A 24,655-nucleotide genomic window follows, 5' to 3' on the forward strand; every position below is an offset into this window, starting at 1 on the left:
TTGTACTTTGTAATTAAAAATTTAAAATATTTTCCATTATTTAGTTTTATAGATGTAATTTAATAATTTTATCTTTAGGTAAGAATAGCGTTTATTGGAAATGAAATATCTAATTAAGTCTGTACGTATAAGGTGGTTTTATTTAGTTTTCTCTTAGCTACTACAACCTTCTAACTTTGCCCTCCATAAAATAGTTATACTTTTATATGTATTTTCGTTGACTCCATTTAGGAGTCACAGTAACTTGCAGTCTGCCTAGACTTGATAAGTCTGGATGATAAATATTTTAGACATGTTCAAATTGTCTTAAAATTATTATTCGGGGCAGTATATTGATTTTGGTGATTAGATGGGTTTTATAGTTAACAGATTCCTGTTATGGTTATAATTTGAGTTCTGTGAAAGTTTACTATAATTAACCTTTAAAAAGAAAATGCTAGCTTTAGTTTCTGAATGAAAATATTAGCAATTTACATACACAAGGTCATACATCCAGAACTCTTTAAAAAATTGCCAGCACTGACCCTGGTGAACAAAGTGGACCTGGCTTTGATTTTCATTTCCTTGTACATGAGGCACTGTAGATGTGGAAGTGCTAGAGAATCATTGGCTCTGCCAAGCAGCCCGTTCAACTTACAGGGGAGTCTACTCCCCAGCCTACTCAACAAAATCTTACTGCAACTTCTAGTCATCTGACAAATGAATCTTTAAAAGATGGATTTCCTTTGCTTAATTTTATCGGGTTTGTATAGTAAGCCACGATTGAGATCTTTTCCATTTAAAACAATAATGTAAAATATATTTTAAAAATTACTTTAGTTTTTAAATAATTTCAGTAATTTTATTTATATGATAATTTATATGATAAGTACTATCTTGCTGCTAAGGAGCAGTAGTTAAGGCATTGAGATGCTAATCAAGGTTTGCTGTTTGACAAAAGATAGGCATATGAGGTGAACATTTATACTAGGTAGATACATTCCTTGGAGAGAACAATCATGGGAGAAAGAAGGGCTGCTTATGCACAGGAAGACAGCTCAGGGGGCAGGAGTGCATGGAGGGATGGACACAGGGAAGAGGTAACTATCGAGGGGAAGTAGGAGGAGTGCTGTTACATTATGGTAAATTGTAGTCAATGTCTTGAGACAATATGTATGTGAGCTGCTGTATGGAAAGTGAATTTGCTCTGTAAACTTTCACCCAAATCATGATTTTTAAAAAAAAAAGGTTTGCTGTTTGAACCCACCAGCCACTCGTGGGAGAAAGATGAGGCAGTCTGTTTCCATGAAGATCTGCAGCCCTGGACACTGTGGGACAGTTTCTCCTCTGTCCTATAGGATTGCTATGAGTCAGAACTGACGCCATGGCAGAGGATTTGATTTGGGCTTTGGTCTTGCTAGTGAGTAAAAAAACAGAGGAATAATAAAAAGAACTTCTTTCACCGCTACTTTTGTGTTGAGTGCTTACTGTCTATGTACAAGGTACTATTGTTATAACTATTAAACTATTAAATATGTTAATTCATTTAACTATTAAATGTATTAACTCATTTAATCTTCCTGTCAACTTCTTGGGATGGTATAATTTCAATTACTATCTTACAGATGAGAAAACTGAGGCACAGGATCTCAGAATCAACCCCAGACCAAGCCACTGTCTTCCACCATTGCCTCATACCATCTGTTTTAGAAACTCATTTGAAAATGTTATACTTTTAGATTTTTTACAGCACGAAGACTCTGAAACTGATTTTAACATCTAGCCTGGTAGTGACGAAGTCAGCTAACCCACTTACTGATTTGTCTAAGTAAAGTAAGTATAGATGACTGGATATGAATTTGTAAATGCAATTGACTGTCAAACCAAATGTTCTTAGTCTTTAGGGGACATGCAGGAAGAGGCTGATGTGATAATAGAAGAAGTAAATGAATTTCCATCCTTTGCAAGGTCACCAGTCCCTTCTTCAGAGAGACTCCTCCTCGGGCCATCTAAATCCAGTAAAGTCCTCGTGAATGGTACTGTGAAGAACTCCAGTTCCTCCCTCTCCACAATGGACTGTACAGCTTCCCGGCCCGGAAAACTGAGCTCCGGGACTGCTTACGGCAGAGGGCCCAGGAGCACGTTCCCAAACCCCCACCGCCTTCAGTTAGCTATTTCAAAAGCACCCAGTGGGGATCTTTTGGATAAACATTCTGAACTCTTTTCTAACAAACAATTGCCATTCACCCCACGCACTTTAAAAACAGAGGCGAAATCTTTCCTGTCACAGTATCGATATTACACTCCTGCCAGAAGAAAAAAGCATCAGCGGATCGAAGCTGAAACCCAGACTGAGTTAAGCAGGTATGTTGTCAGCAGCGGCTCATAGTAAATCCTTCCAGATAGTGTAGAAAGGAAATTAAAAAAAAAAAACAACTCAGTGCTATCAAGGCGATTCCAACTCATAGCAAACCCCTTTGGGTTTCTGAGGCAGTAAATCTTTATGGAAATAGACATCCCGGTCTTCCTTCAGCGGAGTGGCTGTTGGGTTTGAACCACCGGCTTTCTGGTTCAGTCAAATGCCATAGGCACTACGCCACCAGAGCTCCTAGAAAGGAAATTTCATATCCTGCACCTGAAGTCCTAGACTCAGGGTATATGTATCATTAAAACTGTAATAGTATTAGTTGAAAAAAAATACAGAAAAGTTAACTATTGAACTTGTTAGGCTCCTTATAAGCATGAATGCTACTTAATTAATTTTTCAAGCATAGTCCTTGACATTGTGCATGTTTTCAAACATTATGCATTTTTTCAGTATACTTAAAATAAGTCATCAGACAGCATCTGTGTAAACATATCAATTGATTGATGTTAAAAATAGCAAAACAACATACTCTAAAAGGAAAAACTGCGATCATTTAAGTAGCAACTCCTGTTACCCATTTCTTGCCCCCCAGTCTTGTATCCCCAAGAATAATTTCAGCCCCAGTCTTGTATCCCCAAGAATAATTTAGACAATTGGAAAAGTATAACTTACCTCAATGTTTCCATATGAAGTAGTGCCTGTTGTTGTTGTTATGTGCCGTGGAGTCAGCCCTGACTCATAGCAACCCCTCCTTGGGTTTCCGAGGCAGTATCACTATGGAAGTAGGAATGCCCAACCTTTCTTCCGAGGAGTGGCTGGTGGGTTTGAACCGCCAGCCTTCTGGTTAGCAGTCAAGTGCCTTAGCCACTACGTTACCAGAGCTCCCGAAGTAGTGCCTAGCACATAACAAATGTTCATAAGAGTTTGCCAAATGAATGAAGAAGTAAACAAACCTTGTAAAGTGTTAAATGTTAGCTAATTTGTGATTTTTTTCTAATGTTATGTGAATAAATATTTATCTAGTACTAGATTGTAGTTATTTTAGAAAGTAAAAAAAAAAAAAAAGACTAATAATCTTTTCTCTGGGTACGGTAATACCTGATGTGTTTATAGATATTTTTAACCTAAGTGTTAAAGGATTGAGCCTATGATAGGACTTGTCCAGTTGGGAAGAGATGAGGACAAAACTCCATCATAGCCTTTTCTGATTGTAGTGATGATTGCTCATGAAGATGATATTTTCCATCTCCTAGTCCTATTCTGGGAGCTCTGGTAGCATAGTGGCTAAAGCACTTGACTGCTAACCAGAAGGCTGGCGGTTCAAACCCACCGGCCACTCCTCGGAAGGAAGGTTGGGCAATCCTACTTCCGTAGTGATACTGCCTCGGAAACCCAAGGAGGGGTCACTATGAGTCGGGGCCGACTCGACGGCACATAACAACAACAACAGTCCTATTCTGTCCAACTGAAATCTAGCTGATATTCAGCAAAGGAAAAAGAGGCATACATAATCCAAGCCACATCTATTTCCTGATTGAACTCACTGCCATGGAGTAGATTCTGACTCATAGCAATCCAACCCCACCCCTACCCCCCATGGTGTTTCCAAGGCTGTAAATCTTTATGGAAGCAGACTGCCTCACCTTTCTTCCACGGAGCAGCGGGTGCATTTGAACCACCGAACCTTTTGGTTAGCAGACAAATACCCTAACCAGACTACCACCAGAGCTCCTATTACATCATTTCCTGATTATGTTATTGGAAATCACACATTTTATGAGAATAGACCAGTCTCCTCTTATGTTTGTGCTTGTTTTTTCCTGGACATTAAAGCTTGTTATCACAATGTCTATATTTGAAGGCTTATAGTAATTTCTTCTAAAATATTACAGCTTTAACTCTGATTTTGAGAGAGCTGAGACTGAGAATTTGACAGATTCAAAAGTGAACATAAAGCAGGTAATAAAAATGAGTTATGTTCATCTTTCTGCATTTGCGTTCTAGATGGTTTAACTTAAAAAGAGTATGTGTAGCTCTTTGGAGCGAATGTCTTTGTGTAATTATGAGGGCTGTGAAGTGTAGTCTCCTGGCGACACTTGTTGTATACTACAGCCGGTGTACGGAAGTGTCCTGTTTACAAATGCTTCTAGCTCCTGAATGGCCAGGTGGATCCTGCCCAATCTGGAAACGTTTGTTTATTAGCATCTTTTCTGATGGTTAATTGTCTGGCTAATTAGATTACTTTAATACCATAAATGTTTTCAAAGATGCAGACTTGAATTACTTAAGGAGCCAGCAAAGTTGGGCAGAAGCTCTTTGCATTTTTAGACCTGCATTTTTTTTTTTTCTCCAGAATTGCCACTGATTAAGCTCTTGGAAGTTACACACTTTACAAGAATGGATACACATCATTCGCTTACATTTGCTTTTACTGTTTCTAAACAATTAAACTCTTTCTCACAATGTTTGCATTTTGAAACCTTGGCAATAATTTCTTCTAAAATATCACAACTTTAAATTTTATTTTGAGGCAGTGATTTTTTTTTAGGGATGTAATTCATACACCAGTATTGGGTTATTGATTGTAAAAATGTTTTGTCTATTAAAATTTCACATGCAAACTAGGGGATAGAAGAATAAAATATAATCCCACTCAAGTTCCTTCTTCCCTTTGGAAAATGACTAGAAGATTATATATAGGTTTACATTCCAGCCATCAATCACTGTATGACATAGGGCCCTACCACCTAAGCTCTGAGGGGAACTCAGTTATCCTCTCAGAACTGATTTCATCATCTAGAACAACTGCACTTGCCTTGTAGGGTCACTGGGAGGAATAAATGATGCTGGTGAAGTGCCTAGCATGATGTGTATTTAATAAATGATAGCTACTGCCAGCTCGAGAATTAGAGAGTTAGCACTGCATTCAAGTAAATAAACCAAAGCAAAAGAAGTTTATTTTTATTACATGTGCGCTGAATGTTTATCCTTAACCCTGCAAGAAAATGGTGCGTCTCCATACCCAGGAGCTGGGAATAGATACCACTGGCAGTTGACTTGAGGAAGCTAGTCCAGTATTCACTGCCATGGACCTACATTTTACCAGCACTTTTATTGAACTGCACAGCACTGTGTGTGAATAAACACTGAAAAGATTGAAAATGCAAATAAGTGCTTGGCACAGTGTGTGCCACATACACATAGACAGGATTCTGTAAAAGTTGCCGTTATTTTGGTTGATACTATTGTTTGAATTGCCACGCTACCACCACTTCTACAGACTTGACGTGCTGGCGTTTGAAACAGATGGGCTATTTGAATTTCTAAATAATGAGTTTTTTTCTCAAATGTACTTAAAATTTTCAGATTTGCTTCATTTTTTCTTTATATGTTTATTCGTCGTGATTTTTTAAAACTTAACAATTTGAGTGAAAGTTTATAGAGCTAATTGGTTTTCCATTCAACAATTCCTATACGTTTTGTTACATGACATAATTGCAATCCCCACTACACAGCAGCCTCTTCCCACTCCCTCCTGCATTTCTCATTTAGATTTGTCCTCTCCTGTGCTTCCTGCCTTCTCAGCTTTCTCCTTGGGCAAAAGCAGCCCTTTTGATCTCATGTGGCAGATTGTCCTAAGAGGCGAATACCCCTCTCTTGTGTTACTGTTCACCTTACAAGCCTGTTGCTTGGCTGAAGAAGTTGAGCCAGTGGAATGAGGAGTTCAGGTCCAGGCGTGAAGGTCAGGTGACTAAGGGCCACAGCCTCAGGGGTTCCACCAGTCTGTATCAGACCAGTAAGCCTGGCCTTTTTTTTTTTTTTTCATGGTTTTGAATTTTGTTCCACATTTTTCACCCACTTTGTCCAGGACCTTCAGTTGTCATCCCTTTCAGAGCAGTAGTGGTATCTGGGCACCACCTAGTTCTACTGGTATTAGAGTCAAGGAGGCTGAAGTTCTCATTGTCCATTAGTCCTTTGGATTATTTGTTTCCATGCATCTTTGATTTTCTTCACTCTTTGCATTGGATAGAGAGACACCAATAGTGCACCTTAGATGGCTGTTCACTAAGTTTTAAGACAACAGCCAATGCTCACCACAAAAGGATGTAGAACATTGTCTTTATAAACTGTGTTATGCCATTTTAGTTACCTGTCCTCCAAGACTGTGGTCCTAAGCCCCTAAGCACAGTGACGTATTACCTCAAGGTGTTTGGTTATGGCTAAGTTTTCATAACTTTGCCCCATGATTGCTCTACTATATACATGGATATAATTACATACATACAAATGTAGTTGTTGTTGTTAGGTGCAGTTGAGTCATCTCTGACTCATAGCAACCCTGTGCACAGTAGAATGAAATACTGCCTGGTCCTGTGCCAGCCTCATGATCCTTGTTGTACCTGAGCCCATCGTTGCAGCCACTGTGTCAGTCCATCTCGTTGAGGGCTTTCCCCTTCTTCATTGAACCTCTGCCTTTACCAAGTATGATATCCTTCTCCAGGGAATGGTTCCTTCTGACAACATGACCAAAGTAGGTAAGACAAAGTCTGGGCCAATCTCACTTCCAAGGAGCATTCCAGCTGCACTTCTTCCAGGACTGATTTGTTAGTCCTTTTAGCAGACCATGGTAGTCTTAGCATTCTTCTCCAACACCACAACTCAAGAGCATCCACTCTTCTTCAGTCTTCCTTATTCATTGTCCAGTTCTTACATGCATAAGAGGCGATTGAAAATACCATGGCTTGGGTTAGGCGCACCTTAATCTTCAAAGAGACATCTTTGCTCTTCAGCACTTGAAAGAGGTCTTTTGCAGCAGATTTGCCCAAAGCAATATGTCATCTGCTGTCTTGATTGCTGCTTCCATTGGTGTTGATTGTAGAACCAAGTAATATGAAGTCCTTGACAACTTCAATCTTTTCTCCACTTATTGTGACACTGCTTATTGGTCTGGTTGTGAGGATTTTTGTTCTTTATATTGAGGTGTAATCCATACTGCAGACTGTAGTCTTTAATCTTCATCAGTAAGTGCTTCAAGTCATCCTCACTTTCTGTGAGCAAAGTTGTGTCGTCTGCATATCACAGATGGTTGATGAGTCTTTCTCCAATCCTGTTGCCATGTTCTTCTTCATATAATCCAGCTTCTCAGATTATTTGCTCAGCATACAACTTGAATAAGTATGGTGAAAGGAAGCAAACTTGACACACTCCCTTCTTGATTTGAACCATGCAGTATCCCCTTGTTCTGTTTGGACGACCTCCTGATCTATGTACAAGTTCCTCATGAGGACAATCAAGTGTACTGGAATTCCCATTCTTCTCAATGTTATCCACAATTTCTTATGATCCACACAATTGAATGCTTTTGCATACTCAATAAAACATAAGTAAACAATTTTCTGGTATTATTTGCTTTCAGCTAAGATCCAGCTGACATCAGCAATGATATTCCTCATTGCACATCCTCTTCTAAATCCAGCTTGCATTTTTGGAAGTTCTCTGTCAATATACTGCTATAATCATTTTTTAATTATCTTCAGTGAGATTTTACTTGTGATATTAATGATATTGTTACTAATGATATTGTTTGATAATTTCCTCATTCTGTGGGATCACCTTTCTTTGGAATGGGTAGAAAAGTGGATCTCTTCCAGTCAGTTGGCCAGGTAACTGACTTCCAAATCTCTTGGCATAGCCACCTGAGTGCCTGCAGTGGGGCATCCATTTGTTGAAACATCTCAATGGGTATTCCATCAATTCCTGGAGCCTTGTTCTTTGCCAGTTCCTTCAGTGCACCTTCAACTTCTTCCTTCAATAACATTGGTTCTTGATCATATGCCAGCTCCTGAAATGGCTGGACATCAACCAGTTCTTTTTGGTACAGTGACTCTGTATATTCCATCTTCTTTTGATGTTTCCTGCATCATTCAATATTTTGCCCATACAATCTTTCAGTATTTCAACTCAAGGCTTAATTTTTTTCCTCAGTTCTTTCATCTTGAGAAATGCCAAGCATGTTCTTCCCCTTTGGTTTTCTAACTCCAGGGCTTTGCACATTTCATTATAGTAATAGGCTTTGTCTTCTCAAGCTGCTCTTTAAATCTTCTGTTGAGCTCTTTTATCTTGTCATTTCTTCCATTTGCTTCAGCTACTCTCTGCTCAAGCGCAAGTTTCAGAGTCTCTTCTGACATCCATTTTGCTCTTTTCTTCCTTTCTCATCTTTTTAATGACCTCTTGCTTTGTTCATGGATGATGTTTTTGATGCCATCCCCTAATTCCTCTGTGTTTTGGTCATTGGTGTTCAGTGTATCAAATCTATTCTTTAAATGGTCTCTAAATTCAGGAGGGATATTATCAAGGTCATATTTTGGCTTTCGTGGACTTGTTCTAATTGTCATCAACTTCAACTTGAATGTGCATATGAACAATTGATAGTCTGTTCCACAATCAGCTCCTGGCCTTCTTTTGGCCAAAGATATTGAACTTCTCCATCACCTCTTGCCACAGATATAGTCATTCTATTCCTGTGTATTCCATCTGGTGAAGTCCACATGTGTATTATTGTTGTTAGGTGCTGTCAAGTTTTTTCCGACCCGTAGCAACCCTATGCACAGCAGAACCAAACACTGTCCTGTTCCACAACAGCTCCACAATGCTTGCTATACTTGAGCCCATCGCTGCAGCCACTGTGTCAGTCCATCTCGTAGAGGGCCTTCCCCTCTTTTGTCGACCCTCCACCTTACCAAGCATGACATCCTTCTCCAGGAAATTTTCCCTTTTTACAACATGACCGAAATAGGTGAGATGAAGTCTGGCCATTATCGCTTCCAAGGAGTATTCCAGCTGCACTTCTTCCAGGATAGATTTGTTACTTCTTTTAGCAGACCATGGTATCTTTGCATTCTTCTCCAACACCACAACTCAAAAGCATCAACTTTTCATCAGTCTTCCTTTTTCATTGTCCAGCTCTCACATGCATATGAGGCGATTTGAAAATACCATGGTTTGTATTGGGGCACCTTAGTCTTAAAGTAGTTATCTTTGCTCTTCAGCACTTGAAAGAGGTCCTTTGCAGTCGATTTGCTGAGTGCTATACATCATCTGATGTCCTGACTGTTGCTTCCATCGGCATCAATTGTAAAAGCAAGCAATGTGAAGTCTTTGACAACTTCAACCTTTTCTCCATTTATTGTGATGCTGCTTATAGGTCCAGTTGTGAGGATTTTTGTTTTCTTTATATTGAGATGTAATCCATACTGCAGACTAGTCTTGAGTCTTCATCAGTAAGTACTTCAAGTCATCCTCACTTTCAGCAACCAAAGTTGTATCATCAGCGTTTCACAGGTTGTTAAGGATTCTTCCTCCAATCCTGATGCCATGTTCTTCTTCATATAGTCCAGCTTCTTGGATTATTTGCTGAGCATATAGATTGAATAAGTATGGGGAAAGGATACAACCCTGATGCACTCCCTTCTTGATTTTAAATCATGCAGTGTCCCCTTGTTCTGGTCTTGTACAGGTTCCTCATGAGTACAATTAAGTATTCTGGAATTCCCATTCTTCTCAATGTTACCCATAATTTGTTATTATCCACACAATCAAATGTTTTTGCATAGTCAATAAAAGACAAGTAAACATCTTTCTGGTATTCTTTGCTTTGAGCCAAGATCCATCTGACATCAGCAATGATATCCCTCATTCCATGTCCTCTTCTGAATCCAGCTTGCATTTCTGGAAGTTCGCTGTCAGTATATTGCTGCAACCATTTTTTAATTATCTTCAGTAAGATTTTACTTGCATGTGGTATCAGTGATACTGTTCGATAATTTCCACATTCTGTAGCATCACCTTTCTTTGGAATGGGTACAAATATGGATCTCTTCCAGTCAGTTGGGCAGGTAGCTGTCTTCCAAATCTTTTGGCATAACTGAGTGAGTGCCTCCAGGGAGGCATCCATTTGTTGAAACATCTCAATGGGTGTTTTGTCAATTCTTGGTGGCTTGTGCTTCAACACTTCCTTCAGTGCGGTTTCCACTTCTTCCTTCAGTACCATTAGTTCTTGATCATATGCCACCTCCTGAAATGGATGAAGATCGACCATGTCTTTTTGGTACAATGACTCTGTGTAGTCCTTCCATCTTCTTTTAATACTTCCTGCATCATTCAATATTTTGCCCATAGAATCTTTCACTATTGTGTGTTCTTCCCTTTTGGTTTTCTAACTCCAAGTCTTTGCACATTTCACTATAATAATTGACTTTGTATTCTTGAGCTGCTCTTTGAAATCTTCTGTTCAGCTCTTTTATCTTGTTATTTCTTCCATTTCCTTTAGCTACTCTTTGCTCAAGGGCAATTTTCAGAGTCTCTTCTGACATCCATTTTGGTCTTTCCTTCTTTTCTTGTCTTTTTAATGACCTTTTGCTTTCTTCATGGATGATGTTCTCGATGTCATTCCACAATTCTTCTGGTTTTCGATCACTGATGTTCAATGCATCAAATCTATTCTTTAGATGGTCTCTAAATTCAGGAAGGATATATTCAAGGTCATATATTTCAGCCCTCGTGTACTTGTTTTAATTGTCTTCATTTCCAAGTTGAACTTGCATATGAGCAGTTGGTGGTCTGTTCCACAATCAGCTCCTGTATTTGTTTTGGCTAAAGATATTGAGCTTTTCCATCACCTCTTGCCACAGATGTAGTCAATCTGATTCCTGTGTACTCCATCTGGTGAAGTCCATGTGTATAGCTGCCGTTTGTGTTGCTGAAAAAAGGTATTTGCAATGAATAAGTTGTTGGTCTTGCAGAATTCTATCATGTGATCTCCAGTGTTATTTCTGTCACCAAGACCAAATTTTCCAACTACCAGTGATTCTTCTTTGTTTCCCACTTTTGCATTCCAGTCACCAGTGATAATTAACACATCTTTATTGCATGGTTGGTCAATTTCAGACTACAGAAATTGATAAAATTTTTCAATTTCTTCATCTTTGGCTTTGGTGGTTGGTGCGTAAATTTGAATAATAGTAGTATTAAGTGGTCTTCCTTGTAGGCGTATGGATATTATCCTATCACTGACAGCATTGTACTTCAGGACAAATCTTGAAACATCCTTTGTGATGGTGAATGCCATACCATTCTTTCTCAAATTGTCATTCCCGGCATAGTAGATCATATGGTTGTCTGATTCAGAATGGCCAAAACCGGTCCATTTCAGCTCACTAATGCTTAGGATATAAATCTTTATGCGTTCCATTTCATTTTTGACAACTACCAATTTTCCTGGATTCATACTTCGTACATTGCATGTTCGATTATTAATGGATGTTTTGCAGCTGTTTGTCCTCAGTTTGAGTCATGCCACGTCAGCAAATGAAGGTCCCGAAAGCTTTACTTTATCCATATCATTAAGGTTGGTTCTACTCTGATGATGCAGCTCTTTCCCACTCGTATTTTGAGTGCCTTCCAACCTAAGGGGCTGGTCTTCCTGAACTGTATTGGACAGTTTTTCAGGTCTATTTATAAAGTTGTCCAGGAATGTATCAGACATTGTTTCTCTGCTATTCATAAGGTTTTCCCTGGCCAATTCTTTGAGAAGTGGATGGCCTCTTCCTTCTCTCTAGTCTATCTCAGTCTGTAAGCTGTGTTGAAATCTGTGCACCATGTGCAACCCTGCTGACATTAGAGACACCAGTAGCACAGCCTTAAGCTTCACAGCAATATGCAAACTGACAGACAAGTTTGCCTCCCTTAGCTGTTCCAAACCTCTCTACCCTCCCCTTACCTGGATCCCAAGGCTCTGTCATCCCTGGCTTTTCCTCCATCTTCCTGCCTGTTGAGTGTGGGACCTGTCTGTCTCCCCTTACCTGGGTTCCCATAGCTCTGGCTCTTCCCTGGCTCTTGCCCTGCTTCCCATGTCTGGGTGTTGGGCCTGTCTGCCTCCCCTTACCTGGATCCCTCAGTTCTGTCTCCTCCCGGCTCCTGCCCCACTTCCCATGTCTGGCTCCACGTGTATAGTCATCACTTATGTTGTTGAAAAAAGGTATTTGCAATGACTAAGTCTTTGGTCTTGCAAAATTCTATCATGCGATCTCCAGTGTTATTTCTATCACCAAGGCCATGTTTTCCAGCTACCAGTAACTCTTCTTTGTTTCCAGCTTTTGCATTCCAGTCACCAGTGATGAACAACATATCTTGATTGCATGTTCAGTCAATTTCAGACTGCAGAAGTTGGTAGAAATCTTCAATTTCCTCATCTTTGGCTTTGGTGGTTGGTGCATAGATTTGAATAATAGTAGTATTAACTGGTCTCCTTGTAGGTGTATGGGTATTATCCTATCACAGACAGTGTTGTACTTTAGGACAGATCTTGAAACAGTCTTTGTGATGATGAATGCCACATCATTCCTCTTTAATTTGTCATTCCCAGCATAGTAGATCATATGGTCGTCTGATTCAGAATGTCCAAAACCAGTCCATTTCAGCTCACTAATGACTAGGATATCGATATTTATGTGTTCCATTTCATTTTTGACAACTTCCAATTTTCCTAGATTCATACTTCTTACATTCCATGTTCTGATTATTAATAGATATTTGCATCTATTTCTACTCATTTGGAGTCGTGCCACATCAGCCAATGAAGGTCCCAAAAGCTTTACTCTATCCATATCATTAAGGTCATCTCTACTCTGAGGAGTCAGCTCTTCCCCAGTCAAATTTTGAGTGCCTTCTGACCTGATGGGCTCATCTTCCAGCACTATATCGGACCATGATTCAGAGCTATTCATGAAGTTTTCTAGTGATAGATCAGACAGTGTTTCACTGCTGTTTATAAGGTTTTCACTGGCCAATTGTTTGAGAAGTAGATGGCCTCTTCCTTGTTCCGAGTCTGTCTTAGCCCAGAAGCTCCACTGAAATGTGTCCACCATAGGTATCCCTGCTGGCATTTTGCAACACCAGTGGCATAGCCTCCAGCCTCATAGCAACACGTAAGCCACTACAAGACAACAAAGTAACAGACAAGTTCATCTCCCTTAGTTATTCCTAACCCTTCTGCACCTGCCTACCTCGGGTCCCAGCCTTAAAACAGAGCCGCCCCCAAGCGAAAAGCAGCCACCCAACCCCACACCCCAATACAAATATGTATGTAGAAATATCCTCTGCCAAACCTGTATATGGTTGTATGGTACTTCCTCCCATTTGCCTGGCACACCTGTTCAGCTTGTGAGTCCACTCATAGATTATTGTTTGTTACTACTGATATTGCAGGACTGTGTATAATCATATTTTCCTTTGTTGTGTGACTCCTGTGCACCTCTCCTTGTCTTCCTTTGCCTTAGTGATATTGTGTTGATCACCCCCTTAGTAAATAGTTTTCCTTCACTCAGATTAATACGTGTCTATTATCTAGTTAGTGACTTTACCCCACCCCATCCTTGGTAACCATCAAAGAATGTTTCTTTCTGTGTACAAACTTACTCTTGGCTTTTTGTAATAGTAGTCTCATACAATATTTGTCCTTTTGTGATTGACTTACTTCACAGATTCTAAGTTATGTTGTGATTTCTTAACATCATTGAAAATGTCTTTTCATTAAAATACAAGAAATAAATAGTTTCATCTTACTTTAAACAAGCTTTATAAAAGTGCTGAGTAGAAGAACTAGATGGTGCCTGGCTACCACTATCAACCACTTAGAGGGGGATCTGTGTAGGAAATTCTGGATAGAGTGGGAGAACAATGTGGAACAAAACTCAAAAGTATTTAAAAAAAAAAAAGATCAGGTTTGCTTGTCTGATAGAGCCTGGTAGAACCTCTGAGACTATGGCCCCTAGCCTGTATCTGCCCTTCAGGTCTGGAAATGAACTCACTCCTATAGCTTCCAGCCAAATAAAAGATGCATATGGGGTGAACATTTACATCAGGTAGGTACACTCCTTGGAGAGATAATTCATGGGAGAACAGAAGGGCTGAGTATGTACAGGGAGATTGCTATGGGGGCAAGAATACATGGGAGGGAAGGACACAGGGAAGAGCTAAGTGTGAGGAGGAAGTGGGAAGAGAGCTGTTATGTTGTGGGAAATTACAGTCAATGTCATGAGGCAGCGTATATGAACTGCTGTATGGAAAATGAATTTGCTCTGTTAACTTTCACCCAAATCACAATGAAAATTTGGAAAAAAATAAGTTCTGAGTAGATGGAAAAGTTATTCCAAGACATTCCTTTATCATAATAAAGCAGTCAGTTTTTACTACTGAAAATCTCTATTCTCTTTCACAATTTGCTATGTTTTGCATTATTTCTGCTTTCATATGTATTTTTTGAAACAAAATAAGCATATATTCCTCTTATTGCATCCCAGGCACCTAGCTGTTTAACACATAGTACGGAAGAAAAAATAACACCTTCACCGTCACAAGAGTACGGCTTGACGTGGGATGACATTAAAGATGGCATTCGTCAGCATTCCTCACCGAGGTAAGCGTAAGCGACACACGGGGAATGTGTCAAATGGCTTTATCTAATCTCCTGTAAACAGGCACATAGTGTTTGCAGCATAATAGTATCTTAATTATATGCTGTCATATTGTATTGTGTTGTTACACAATTCAGTGGCATTGTTAATTTTACTAAGGAAATTTACTAAGTAGGTGCTCAATATCATTTTAAGGGAATTAATTATGATAATTCATTAATAAAGGAAAAAGGGACTAACTTGTATTATTCACCATCATGATTTGTAGAAAAAAGGATTTCCATCCTGGACAAGTCCCCTGGGACTGATGCTAACCAGCTTACATGGCACACAGAGCACTGAAGAACTGACTGAGGATCATAATTTGTGGGTTTGAATTTACCATATGCTAGTGCTTCACCTAGGCACTCTGGTGGCGTAGCGCCTAAGGCATTGGACTGCTAACCGGAAGGCTGGAGGTTCAAAACCCCCAGCCACTCTTCAGAAGGAATATAGAGCAGTCTTCTTCCATAGAGATACTGCCTCGGAAACCCAAGGCGAGGTCACTATTAGTCAAATCAACTTGATGGCAATGAGTTTGTTTTTTTTGGAGTGCTTCATCTAAGGAACTCTGGTGATGTAGTGGGTAAGACATTTGGCTGCTAACCAGAAGATCAGCAGTTCAAACCCACCAGCTGCTTCTCAGGAAGAGGATGAGGCAGTCTACTTCTGTAAAGATTTACAGCCTTGGAAACCCAATGGTGGTCACTATGAGTCAGAATCCACTGAATGGTAGTGGGTTTGGTTTTTTAGTGCTTCATCTTTCTATGCTATATGGAGGAACTTGTTTAATACTTATGAAATACTCCCCTAAACAAAAAGGAGAGATTAGCAGGTGGTAGAACCTGAAACATGCCTTTAATAGTTCCATCTATCAGAATGCATTTCAAGTGGCAGGGATTGAATATGAGATGAAGAGCGGCAGCAAGGAAGAACAGGGGACTGAGAAGTGATCAAGACCAAGGTGTGACATAGCAGCCCAGAAGGCCAGTACCCATAACCCCTCAGGGCATGACAGCATCGGGCTAGTAATCCTGGCACATGTAGTCTGTCAGGGTGGGACGGCCTTGGCTCTGCTCCTCTCTCAGACCTTCCCTGAGGAACCCTCACCTGCTCACCTCCCTGGCAATGAATATAGAGAATGGCCTGAAAAAGGAATGTTGGTCTCTTCGGTAATTTCTGTCTCAAAGAAGTGCAGATAGTCCCCCATTTATGACATGGTTAAGAGGACCCACACGTAGGACTGTCTGCTGCTGTTTTATTGGTTTTTGTTTTGTTGTGCATCTTATTGTTAATAATATGTATTACACACAGCGTTGCAGCATGTGATTTGCTGATGTTATTGTTCTGAGATATTCGCTTGCAGGTGTTCACTGTTATTATTTACTACTCAAAACACTGCCATAGAGAGACAATGAAAACTTAAAAGCAAAAAAGAGGTATTTGGCTTCCATCAGAAGCAGCTTACACTGCAGCCATCAGAAGAGAGCCTCATCTTAAGTTGGGGACTACCTATAAAGTAAAATGTTACATTTACCATGCCTAACAAAAGCTTGGAATTAGCTGATAGTGACATAACTGAATCATGACAAAATAGATCAGAATGACCAGCTCAAATACATTTCACAGAGAAATATCTGTTTTCAGCACTGAAAAACCAAACTCACTGCCATTGACTCAAATGCGACTCATAGCGACCCCTCTTTGGGTTTCCAAGGCAGTGTCACTACGGAAGTAGGTTGCCCAACCTTCCTTCCAAGGAGTGGCTGGTGGGTTCGAACTGCCAGCCTTCTGATTAGCAGTCAAGTGCCTTACGCCACCAGAGTGCAGTACGCCACCAGAGCTCCCATTCCCAGCATTACTCATGTATTAAAAAACCAAACCGGTTGCTGTTGAGTTGATCTGCCTCCCGGAGACCCCATGTGTGTCAGAGTAAACGTGTGCCCCGTAGGCTTCTCGGGGCTGTGACTTTTCAGAAGTAGGTCATCAGGCCTTTCTCATGAGGTGCCTTGGGGAGGATCTGAACCACCAGCCTTTCAGCTGGTAGCCAAACACTTCACAGTTTGACACTTTGTTTTGACTCTGTCAAAGTGTCACTGTTTTACTAGGGAAGTGCCATGTGTTCTTTAGAAAAAGAAATGAATTTGTAAATAGAAGACTAGTTTAAAAATCTGTCTTTGCTGTTTACTAACACAAAACCTTGACAAGTTGCTTAGCCTGTCTAACCCCCGTGAGTTCTCTAGTACACAGGTAAAGTAATACTACATGACATCCTGACAGGGTTATTTTGAAGATTAAGTTGGATCATGGATATGAACGTGCTCAATGAATTCTGAAACATACCATTATTGATACACAATGCTTTTGAACCATATTGTAACCAACCCTTGTTTTGCTGAGATGTTTTAATTTATCTTTCCAGGATGATATCCCAGTATTCCCTACAGCCTTCTTCAGGGAGAAAGATTCACTCTGCGTAAGATCATCTTCACCTCTTCCTCTTGCTTAGTGGGAATCAAGACTTAAGACTCACACGAACCATTATTAAATAAGTCAGGACTGAACACTAGCCTTGCTTACAGCCAGCTTTGGGGTATCAGTTACTTAATACCTGGCCTCTCTGGAAATGATTGGCAATTATGTCATTTTTATCCCCAGTAGAAAGTTGTCCCTGTGATAATAATGCCAGGGTTTTTTTTGTTTGTTTGTTTTTTAATAATTGGTACCCCTGGGTCATACCAACAGTTAAGCACTTGGCTGCTAACTAAAATTGTGATGTTGCAAACCCAGAGCCACCTTGGAGGTCAGGCCCGGTGACCTGCTGCCAGAAGACCACAGCCCTGGAAACCCTGGGGGGGGGGGCGCAGTTCTGCTCTGCACCCCAGGGCTTGCCATGAGTTGGCGTGACCCAGCAACTGGATTGGTTGTGGTTTTATCCTTCCTCATTTTTACAAGTAAAAATAATGTAGTAATAAAGAATTTGAGAGAACTACAGACGTTAGGTCAGAATACTCTTCCGGGAGATGTCTGACCTCACCAGATCTCTGCAGATGGTATACTTCTAAGTTTTAATGTTTTACTTAGGTTGATGTGTTTTTTTTTGTTTTTGTTTTTGTTTTGTTTTTTTCCCCAGAGAAAAATCATCTAATTTATAGAGTTCTGCTTTATCTCCGAACTTGCTCTTAAATATTAGAGCCTGGGAATCAGTTTGAAAGTGTAACTTTTTAGATAATGATGTTTTAATCTTCTGTTATTTCTTTCCCTTCTATTTGCTTTTTCAATAATTGAGTAGTTGCTATTAACATTTTCTACAACGTCACCAATTTCAGATAATTCTAGCAGACTTACAGTAGTGTCTGTGGTAGTTAAGTTTGTGTGTCAACTTGGCTGGGCCTGGTTGAGTGGCTGGGCAGCTGGATGTAGTTGTTCCCCATAAGAAGACTGGTAATCAACTTCATGATGGAATCTACTGTGAGCAGCTGAGTAGCTGCCATAGGGAAGTGGTCTGCTTCCAGTATATGAGATGCTTTGATGAGAAAGGTCTTGAGATGTTTGGCACATCTGGATCCTGTATTTGGCTGAGTCTTCATCTCAGTGGCCTGCCATGTTGTCTGTCAGTCTTGAGACTTACTGGATTGAACTAGTGGCCTGCATGTTGCTTGATAATTTGGGGACTGTACCATTTTACCTGTTGACCTTGGGTTTGTCAGCTTCAGCAGCTGCCTGAGTTAAAAGATGCCTCCAGCTCCAGTGGGCTGGGAACAAGAGGCAGAGCTGAAGCCCAAGGGCCCAAGGTCGAGGTGCTTTCACCCAGCTCTCTAGGGTGAGCTGGCACTTTGAACCCAGACTTCTAGCTTCCTGAACTTGTGAGAGAATAAATCCCTATTTGTTGAAGTCATCTGCCTGTGGTATTTTTGTTAGAGCAGCACTGGAGAACCAAAATAGTGTCCTAATTTTCTTGTAATTGCTACTAAAATATGATTATCTCGTAGATACTGTAATACACAAATGTTTTCAAGTAATTTAAAATTACCACTATGTTTATGTCTTTTCCTATTAGAACTTTTTTCTTCCTCTCCAAACATTTTGTGAAGAAAAAAACAACGAAAAAACTCCCCTCAATAAATTTCCGAGCCTTACAACAAGATGCCGTCCTGGGAACAGGACAGGATTTCCCAGTTGAAAGTGAAGACTGTCCTCTCCCTTCCGCCCGTATGTGCCGTGCAGCGGGGCTTGGGCCGCTGCGTGCTGGCCCTGGGGAAACTAAAACACTGCTCAGGACCATTTGCTCCAAACGGGTCACACGGAATTGCCCTCGTGACCTTTGCTCCTTTTGTTTGCTTTTTTTTTTTTTTTTTTTAACTGCTTATTAATGAAGCAAACACCTGTAAAATTCTACTCTGCTAGGTATTATTTTCTTTTTTAAATTTTTATCCTTGCATTATTTGAGAAGGTAGACATGTTGGTTTTATAAAATTCCTCTTAATAGTATAAGGAGATAGAAGTCCATCTGTACAGTAAGGATAGCTATTTCTAATTGAATACTTATGTTTCTTGTAGTTTTCAGATATGAACGCTTGATGCTTTATTTTGCTTTCACAGTGAAGAAGAGCTTTTGTACCTGAGTTTCATTGAAGATATAACAGATGAAATTTTGAAACTTGGTTTATTCTCGAACAGGTTAGATTTTTAAAATTGTTCTTGGTAGTGAAGAGTGTGCGGAGTAGTCTTAGTATGGTGTTAATTTTCTAGTTATCTCCACGGATTAGGACATGAACATTTATCTTGCTTTTGGGGAGACCATATTCTCATAATGAAGAGCAAAGCATAATGAATGCTTATTTCTATTCTAAGGCAAGTTCACAGGTTAGGGGAGTTATAGAATGTAGTAGAGGTTTATTCATTTAATACTGTTATGTCTGTTGGTCATACCAGACTAGTAAAATAAACTTTTACTTCTTATTTGCATAAAACCTAGGTTTGCACACCGTCAATGAAATGGAAAGTTTGCAAAGCCAGGTCGGGTATTTCATATCTTTAGGGAACTGTGTGATCCTGTATCTGGCTTGAACATTCATGTGTCTAAAATTCATTGGGCACTTCATGTAACAAACACACATAACACATCAATTTATATAACACATACGGCATAGGACCGTATTATGTACACTGTATGCTTTCTCTAACATGTGCTGAGTGCAGACATGGCTGATGGATTCTTTCTATCCCCTGTGTCATTTTTGTTTTAATTACAGCAGACATTTTCATTATTTGGATAAAAAGATATGAAAAAGAGTAATGTTCTTGTCTGATTCTGTGTATTTCTTCCATTTTAAAAAGTCAGTTTAAAATGTTTTCATCAAAAAAATCATACATGCTTATGCTAAAAATTTTCAAACTTTTCTCTTAGTATTATAAAACTCTTAATTGCAGCATTTTTTGTAGTAGCAAAAAAAAAAAAAAAAAAGCAGTCATTAGTCTGAATGTTACATGTAAAGGACTGGTTGAGTAAATGTGCTATGCCCATAAGAGTGAGTGATACTTAACCTATTAAAAATGAACCTGTAGAAGTGAATTTATTGATCTAGTAAGAGATTCACAATATATTGTTGACTAGAAGAACAAAATAGGTAACCAAACAGTAGATGTTGTTTGATCCCCAGTTTTGTTGAAGCAATCAGCATACATAGAAAACTGCCTATGAGTGAATATTCCATAACATTAGCAGTAGTTTTAAAAGGTAGAATAAACATTTCAGGGGCTTTTTAAAAATTTCTAGGTAATTCAATACTACTAAATATAACCTAGGCTCATAGCTTAGTTTATGATTAACAAAGGAAATCAGTTGTTTTGCAAGAAGCCTATTGATAAGTCATGTGATTAAAAAGACAACATGGTATAGTTGAAAGAATGAATTGTCTGAATTCTTTTAGTGGCTTGTGACCATAGGGGGACGTGAGCAAAATAGGTGTTTTCTTTTCATCTTCTCATCTTCAGGGTGGTTTTCCTAATGCTTTCTGTCCCAGCCCTGGACAGGATTAGAGGCAGAATGATGATTGTGTGTGTGGCACAAATGTCCAGCACTTAACGGTACTTAATCAGCGGAGCTGCTGCTTTGTTATGTGGTTGACCATCAGTGGAATTATTTAAGAGTAATTTAGGGAAACATCGTAAAATAAGCATTTGCTTTGTGAGAGGACCTTTTTCAGGTTTGGTTTTGGGATGAGGGCGTGTAAAAGAGGGAGGGAGAGGCTTTTGGTGTCTCTGTGTGTGAAAAAGAAGAGGTTTTTGTTGTAGTTGTGTGGGGTGTGGATGCACATGGGCACACATGACTGAGAATGTTTGTGTCTCATTAAAACTTACAACCTCCTTATGCACCTTGAAGCAAATGTATAATGGAAGACATACTGGCTTCCCAGGTGGGGAACTTGACAGAGCAGGAAAAGATAAGCTTTTAGCTTGAAGAGGACGAGATTAATCTAAAATACATTTTTCAACCTTTCATAGTTTAATTATTGCATAGCTACATTATTTTTAATTGGTTGCCTGATTTTAAGACAGTAACACTTTTATGTATCATTTGTAGGTTTTTAGAACGACTATTTGAGAGACATGTCAAAGAAAACAAACACCGTTTGGAGGAGGTTTGTCTTTCCTTAGTACATCCTTAGAAAAATTCTTATGTAGAAATAATTGTAAAGTTTTCCCTACTCTCAAAAAATGCTTTAAAAGCAAGGGCCTTTTTACTTGCCCCCTTGCTTTTTGTTTGTTTGTTTTTGGTGGGTGAAGAGGAAAAGGAAGAGTATTAATCCTGCTGAGATGAGTAGCACTGCAGACAAGTCATCCGTTTTCCCAGCTTAAGTCATGTAATTGTTCCCTTTTGTTTAATCGTAGGGGAAAATGCGCCACCTGCTCCATGTCCTAAAGGTGAATTTAGGCTTCTTATCCGAGCAAAACTCAGCAAAGCAAAATGATGTCAATATGTTGACTTTATGTGATTTTGAAAAGACTGATAATTCAGAACAAAATGAATTTAAGAATGAACATGAAGTAACAATTCGGCAGGAATGTCGAGATTACCAAAAGGCTTTGGACATGTTACTGCCTGCACAGAAGGATGCGAGTGAAATAGTCCCTTCACCAAATGACTTCTTCTTGCCCATCTCTAAAACAAAAAAGTATTCAGAAGCAGTTATAATCCAACAGAGGAATGAGGAAACAAACCTCGAACCTTCAACGTGGGATGAAAAAGCCCCAAGTGTTTCAGACAGCTTACTAGATCCGGAAACTTGTGTGAATGTTATCGAAGGTGACAGTGACACTGAAAGGGCTGAGACTTCAAACGAATTAGCTTGTCTTAGCCTACACCTCTCCCAGTCTGCTCTGTTCTCCAGGGTCACAGGTGACAATCATGACATGGAAGGGCCAACTCTTAGAATCATGGAAATGAGCATTGATGACTGCCCTTTGAATGTTTGATCTTCATTAATAAATATCTCAAATGGCCAGGAAATGAGTATTCCTTTTCCTTTTTTTTTTTTTTTTTTCCTTTTATATATTAACATTTCTGTGTTAGTTTTCTATGCTGCTGTGTTTGGCTGGGTTTTCTAGAGAAGCAAAACCAGTAAAGCTTGTATATACGTATAGAGAAAGAGAAATTTATTTTAGGATGACTATTTGAGAGACATGTGGCTCACACACTTATAGAGGCTGGCAAGTCCCAAGTTCTTGTATCAAATGTCAAGCTGGAGGCTTTTCCCGACTCACGCAGCTGCAGGGGTTGATGAGCTCAAGGTTGGCAGGCAGTATACCAGCTGTTGACTACAACAAATAACGAATCCAAGATCTCTAGGCCAAATGGTGGATTGTTCACTCATGGACAGTTGTAGGCAGCACAACGGGATCCTGATCCACAGAAGAGTGTCTCTTTTCCCAGGATGTCCATAAATATACTGGAAGCAGGCCAAACCCCTAGGGAAACTCCCTTTCCACCGATTGGCTGCTCAAAACATATACATCTGATCCCATCATGGGAATAACCTACATCACAACTGCTTAAACCACACAGAATTGTGGTCCAGCCAAGTTGACACACAGCTCGAACTATCACAGTCCACCCCTTGTCAACTTGGCAGTTGTACACATCTTCTTAACCAAATATAACCTCTAAATAAAGGCAATCATAAAGTCATATTTGCACCTAAAGTGATATACTGTTGTTGTTGTTGTTGTTAGGTGCCGTCGAGTCGTTTCCGACTCATAATGACCCCATGCAAAGCAGAACAAAACACTGCCCGATCCTGCGCCAGCTCCACGATTCCTGCTATGCTTGAGCCCATCATCGCAGTCACTGTGTCAGTCCATCTCATTGAAAGCCTCTGCCTCTTTCATCGACCCTCCACCCTACCAAACATGACATCCTTCTCCAAGGAATGGCCCCTTCTGACAACATGACCTAAATAGGTGAGACAAAGTCTGGCCATTCTCGCTTCCAAGGAGCATTCCAGCTGCAATTCTTCCAGGACAAATCTGTTAGTTCTTTTAGCAGTCCATGGTACTTTCAGCATTCTTCACCAGCACCACAACTCAAAAGCATCAACTCTTTTTTGGTCTTCCTTATTCATTGTCCAGCTCTCACATGCATATGAGGCAATTGGAAATATCATGGCATATGTGATATGCTAACATGTAAAATCAAAACACATTAACATTATTGACATTTCACACTTCACACTTCATGACAGAAGGAAACAAAAATATTTGCTACACATATACCATAAAGAAATATAACAATCACAGTCCTCATTTCTGCAACTGGTCACGTGGTCATAGCTGATATTCAGAAATACCTTCTTCCACCACCCATTCCATCTTTCCCTTGCCCTCAGCAAGAACCACAGCTGGTTGTGGTTCTTTGCCTGGTGGGGTGACCCAAACCTTCATTCCTGGAGGGTCTGGGCCATTAGTAGTCACATCAGAATTGGGTTGCTGTAATTTTCCATTGACTTTAATCACAGGACATGGTGGTACTAAGAGACATCCTAAAAGAATCTCCTATATTCGAGACATACTCTTCTTTACCTCCATTATGAAATGTCAATCCAGTTTCCCCTTGGTAATCAGGATCTATCACATCAGACAGTACAGTAACGCCCTTCTTTGTCTGTAGATCCAGAGGCATGAGGAAGCCAAAATGGCCGGGTGGCATTCTTAACTTCCAGTTCAATGCACTCAGTATTGTATCTCCAGGTGGGAGTGTTCCTCCCTTTGGGACTAAGATCTGCAGACCCACAGAGCATAAGGTAGCAGGGACAGGAAGCAAAAATTTTTTGAGTGGGTCACTAGGGGTAATAGTGGTACCACTCCCGTTTCCACCCCTTAGTTACTGGAGCCATGAATCCTGGCTATTGGAGAAACAGTACCGTATACTGGACGCTGGTTTAAAGCATAGACAGCCTCCTGGAAAACATTGGCTCAACCCTTCAAGGTATTGCCACCTAGCTGACACCATAATTGTGTTTTTAGTAGGCCATTCCATCGTTCTATCAAGCCAGCTGCTTCTGAATGATGGGGAACATGGTAAGACCAGTGAATTCCATGAGCATAGGCCAATTGCTGCACTTCATTTCCTGTGAAGTGAGTCCCTTGATCCAAAGCAATGCTGTGTGGGATACCATGACAGTGGATAAGGCATTCTGTAAGTCCACAGATGGTAGTTTTGGCACAAGCATTGCGTGCAGGGAAGGCAAATCCATATCCAGAGTAAGTATCTATTCCAGTAGGAACAAAACACTGT

The 24,655-nt window shown here is 40.0% G+C and overlaps 1 protein-coding gene across 1 annotated transcript in view; it reads left to right on the plus strand.

The window, feature by feature from the left end:
• Positions 1 to 22,338, plus strand: part of SPATA7 (spermatogenesis associated 7) — a 47,049-nt gene extending 24,711 nt beyond the window's left edge. The window contains exons 6-12 of the mRNA XM_042783213.1: positions 1,877 to 2,343; positions 4,240 to 4,306; positions 14,707 to 14,822; positions 17,282 to 17,335; positions 19,462 to 19,539; positions 21,446 to 21,503; positions 21,754 to 22,338. Of these exons, the coding sequence (XP_042639147.1) occupies positions 1,877 to 2,343; positions 4,240 to 4,306; positions 14,707 to 14,822; positions 17,282 to 17,335; positions 19,462 to 19,539; positions 21,446 to 21,503; positions 21,754 to 22,338 (1,425 nt within the window). The remainder of the gene's footprint in view (positions 1 to 1,876; positions 2,344 to 4,239; positions 4,307 to 14,706; positions 14,823 to 17,281; positions 17,336 to 19,461; positions 19,540 to 21,445; positions 21,504 to 21,753) is intronic.
• Positions 22,339 to 24,655: the final 2,317 nt, after the last annotated feature.

The sequence above is a fragment of the Orycteropus afer genome, unplaced genomic scaffold (assembly GCF_000298275.1).
Source record: "Orycteropus afer afer isolate SDZICR_OR568_19922 unplaced genomic scaffold, OryAfe1.0 scaffold00745, whole genome shotgun sequence".
In the NCBI taxonomy this organism is placed as follows: Eukaryota; Metazoa; Chordata; class Mammalia; order Tubulidentata; family Orycteropodidae; genus Orycteropus; species Orycteropus afer.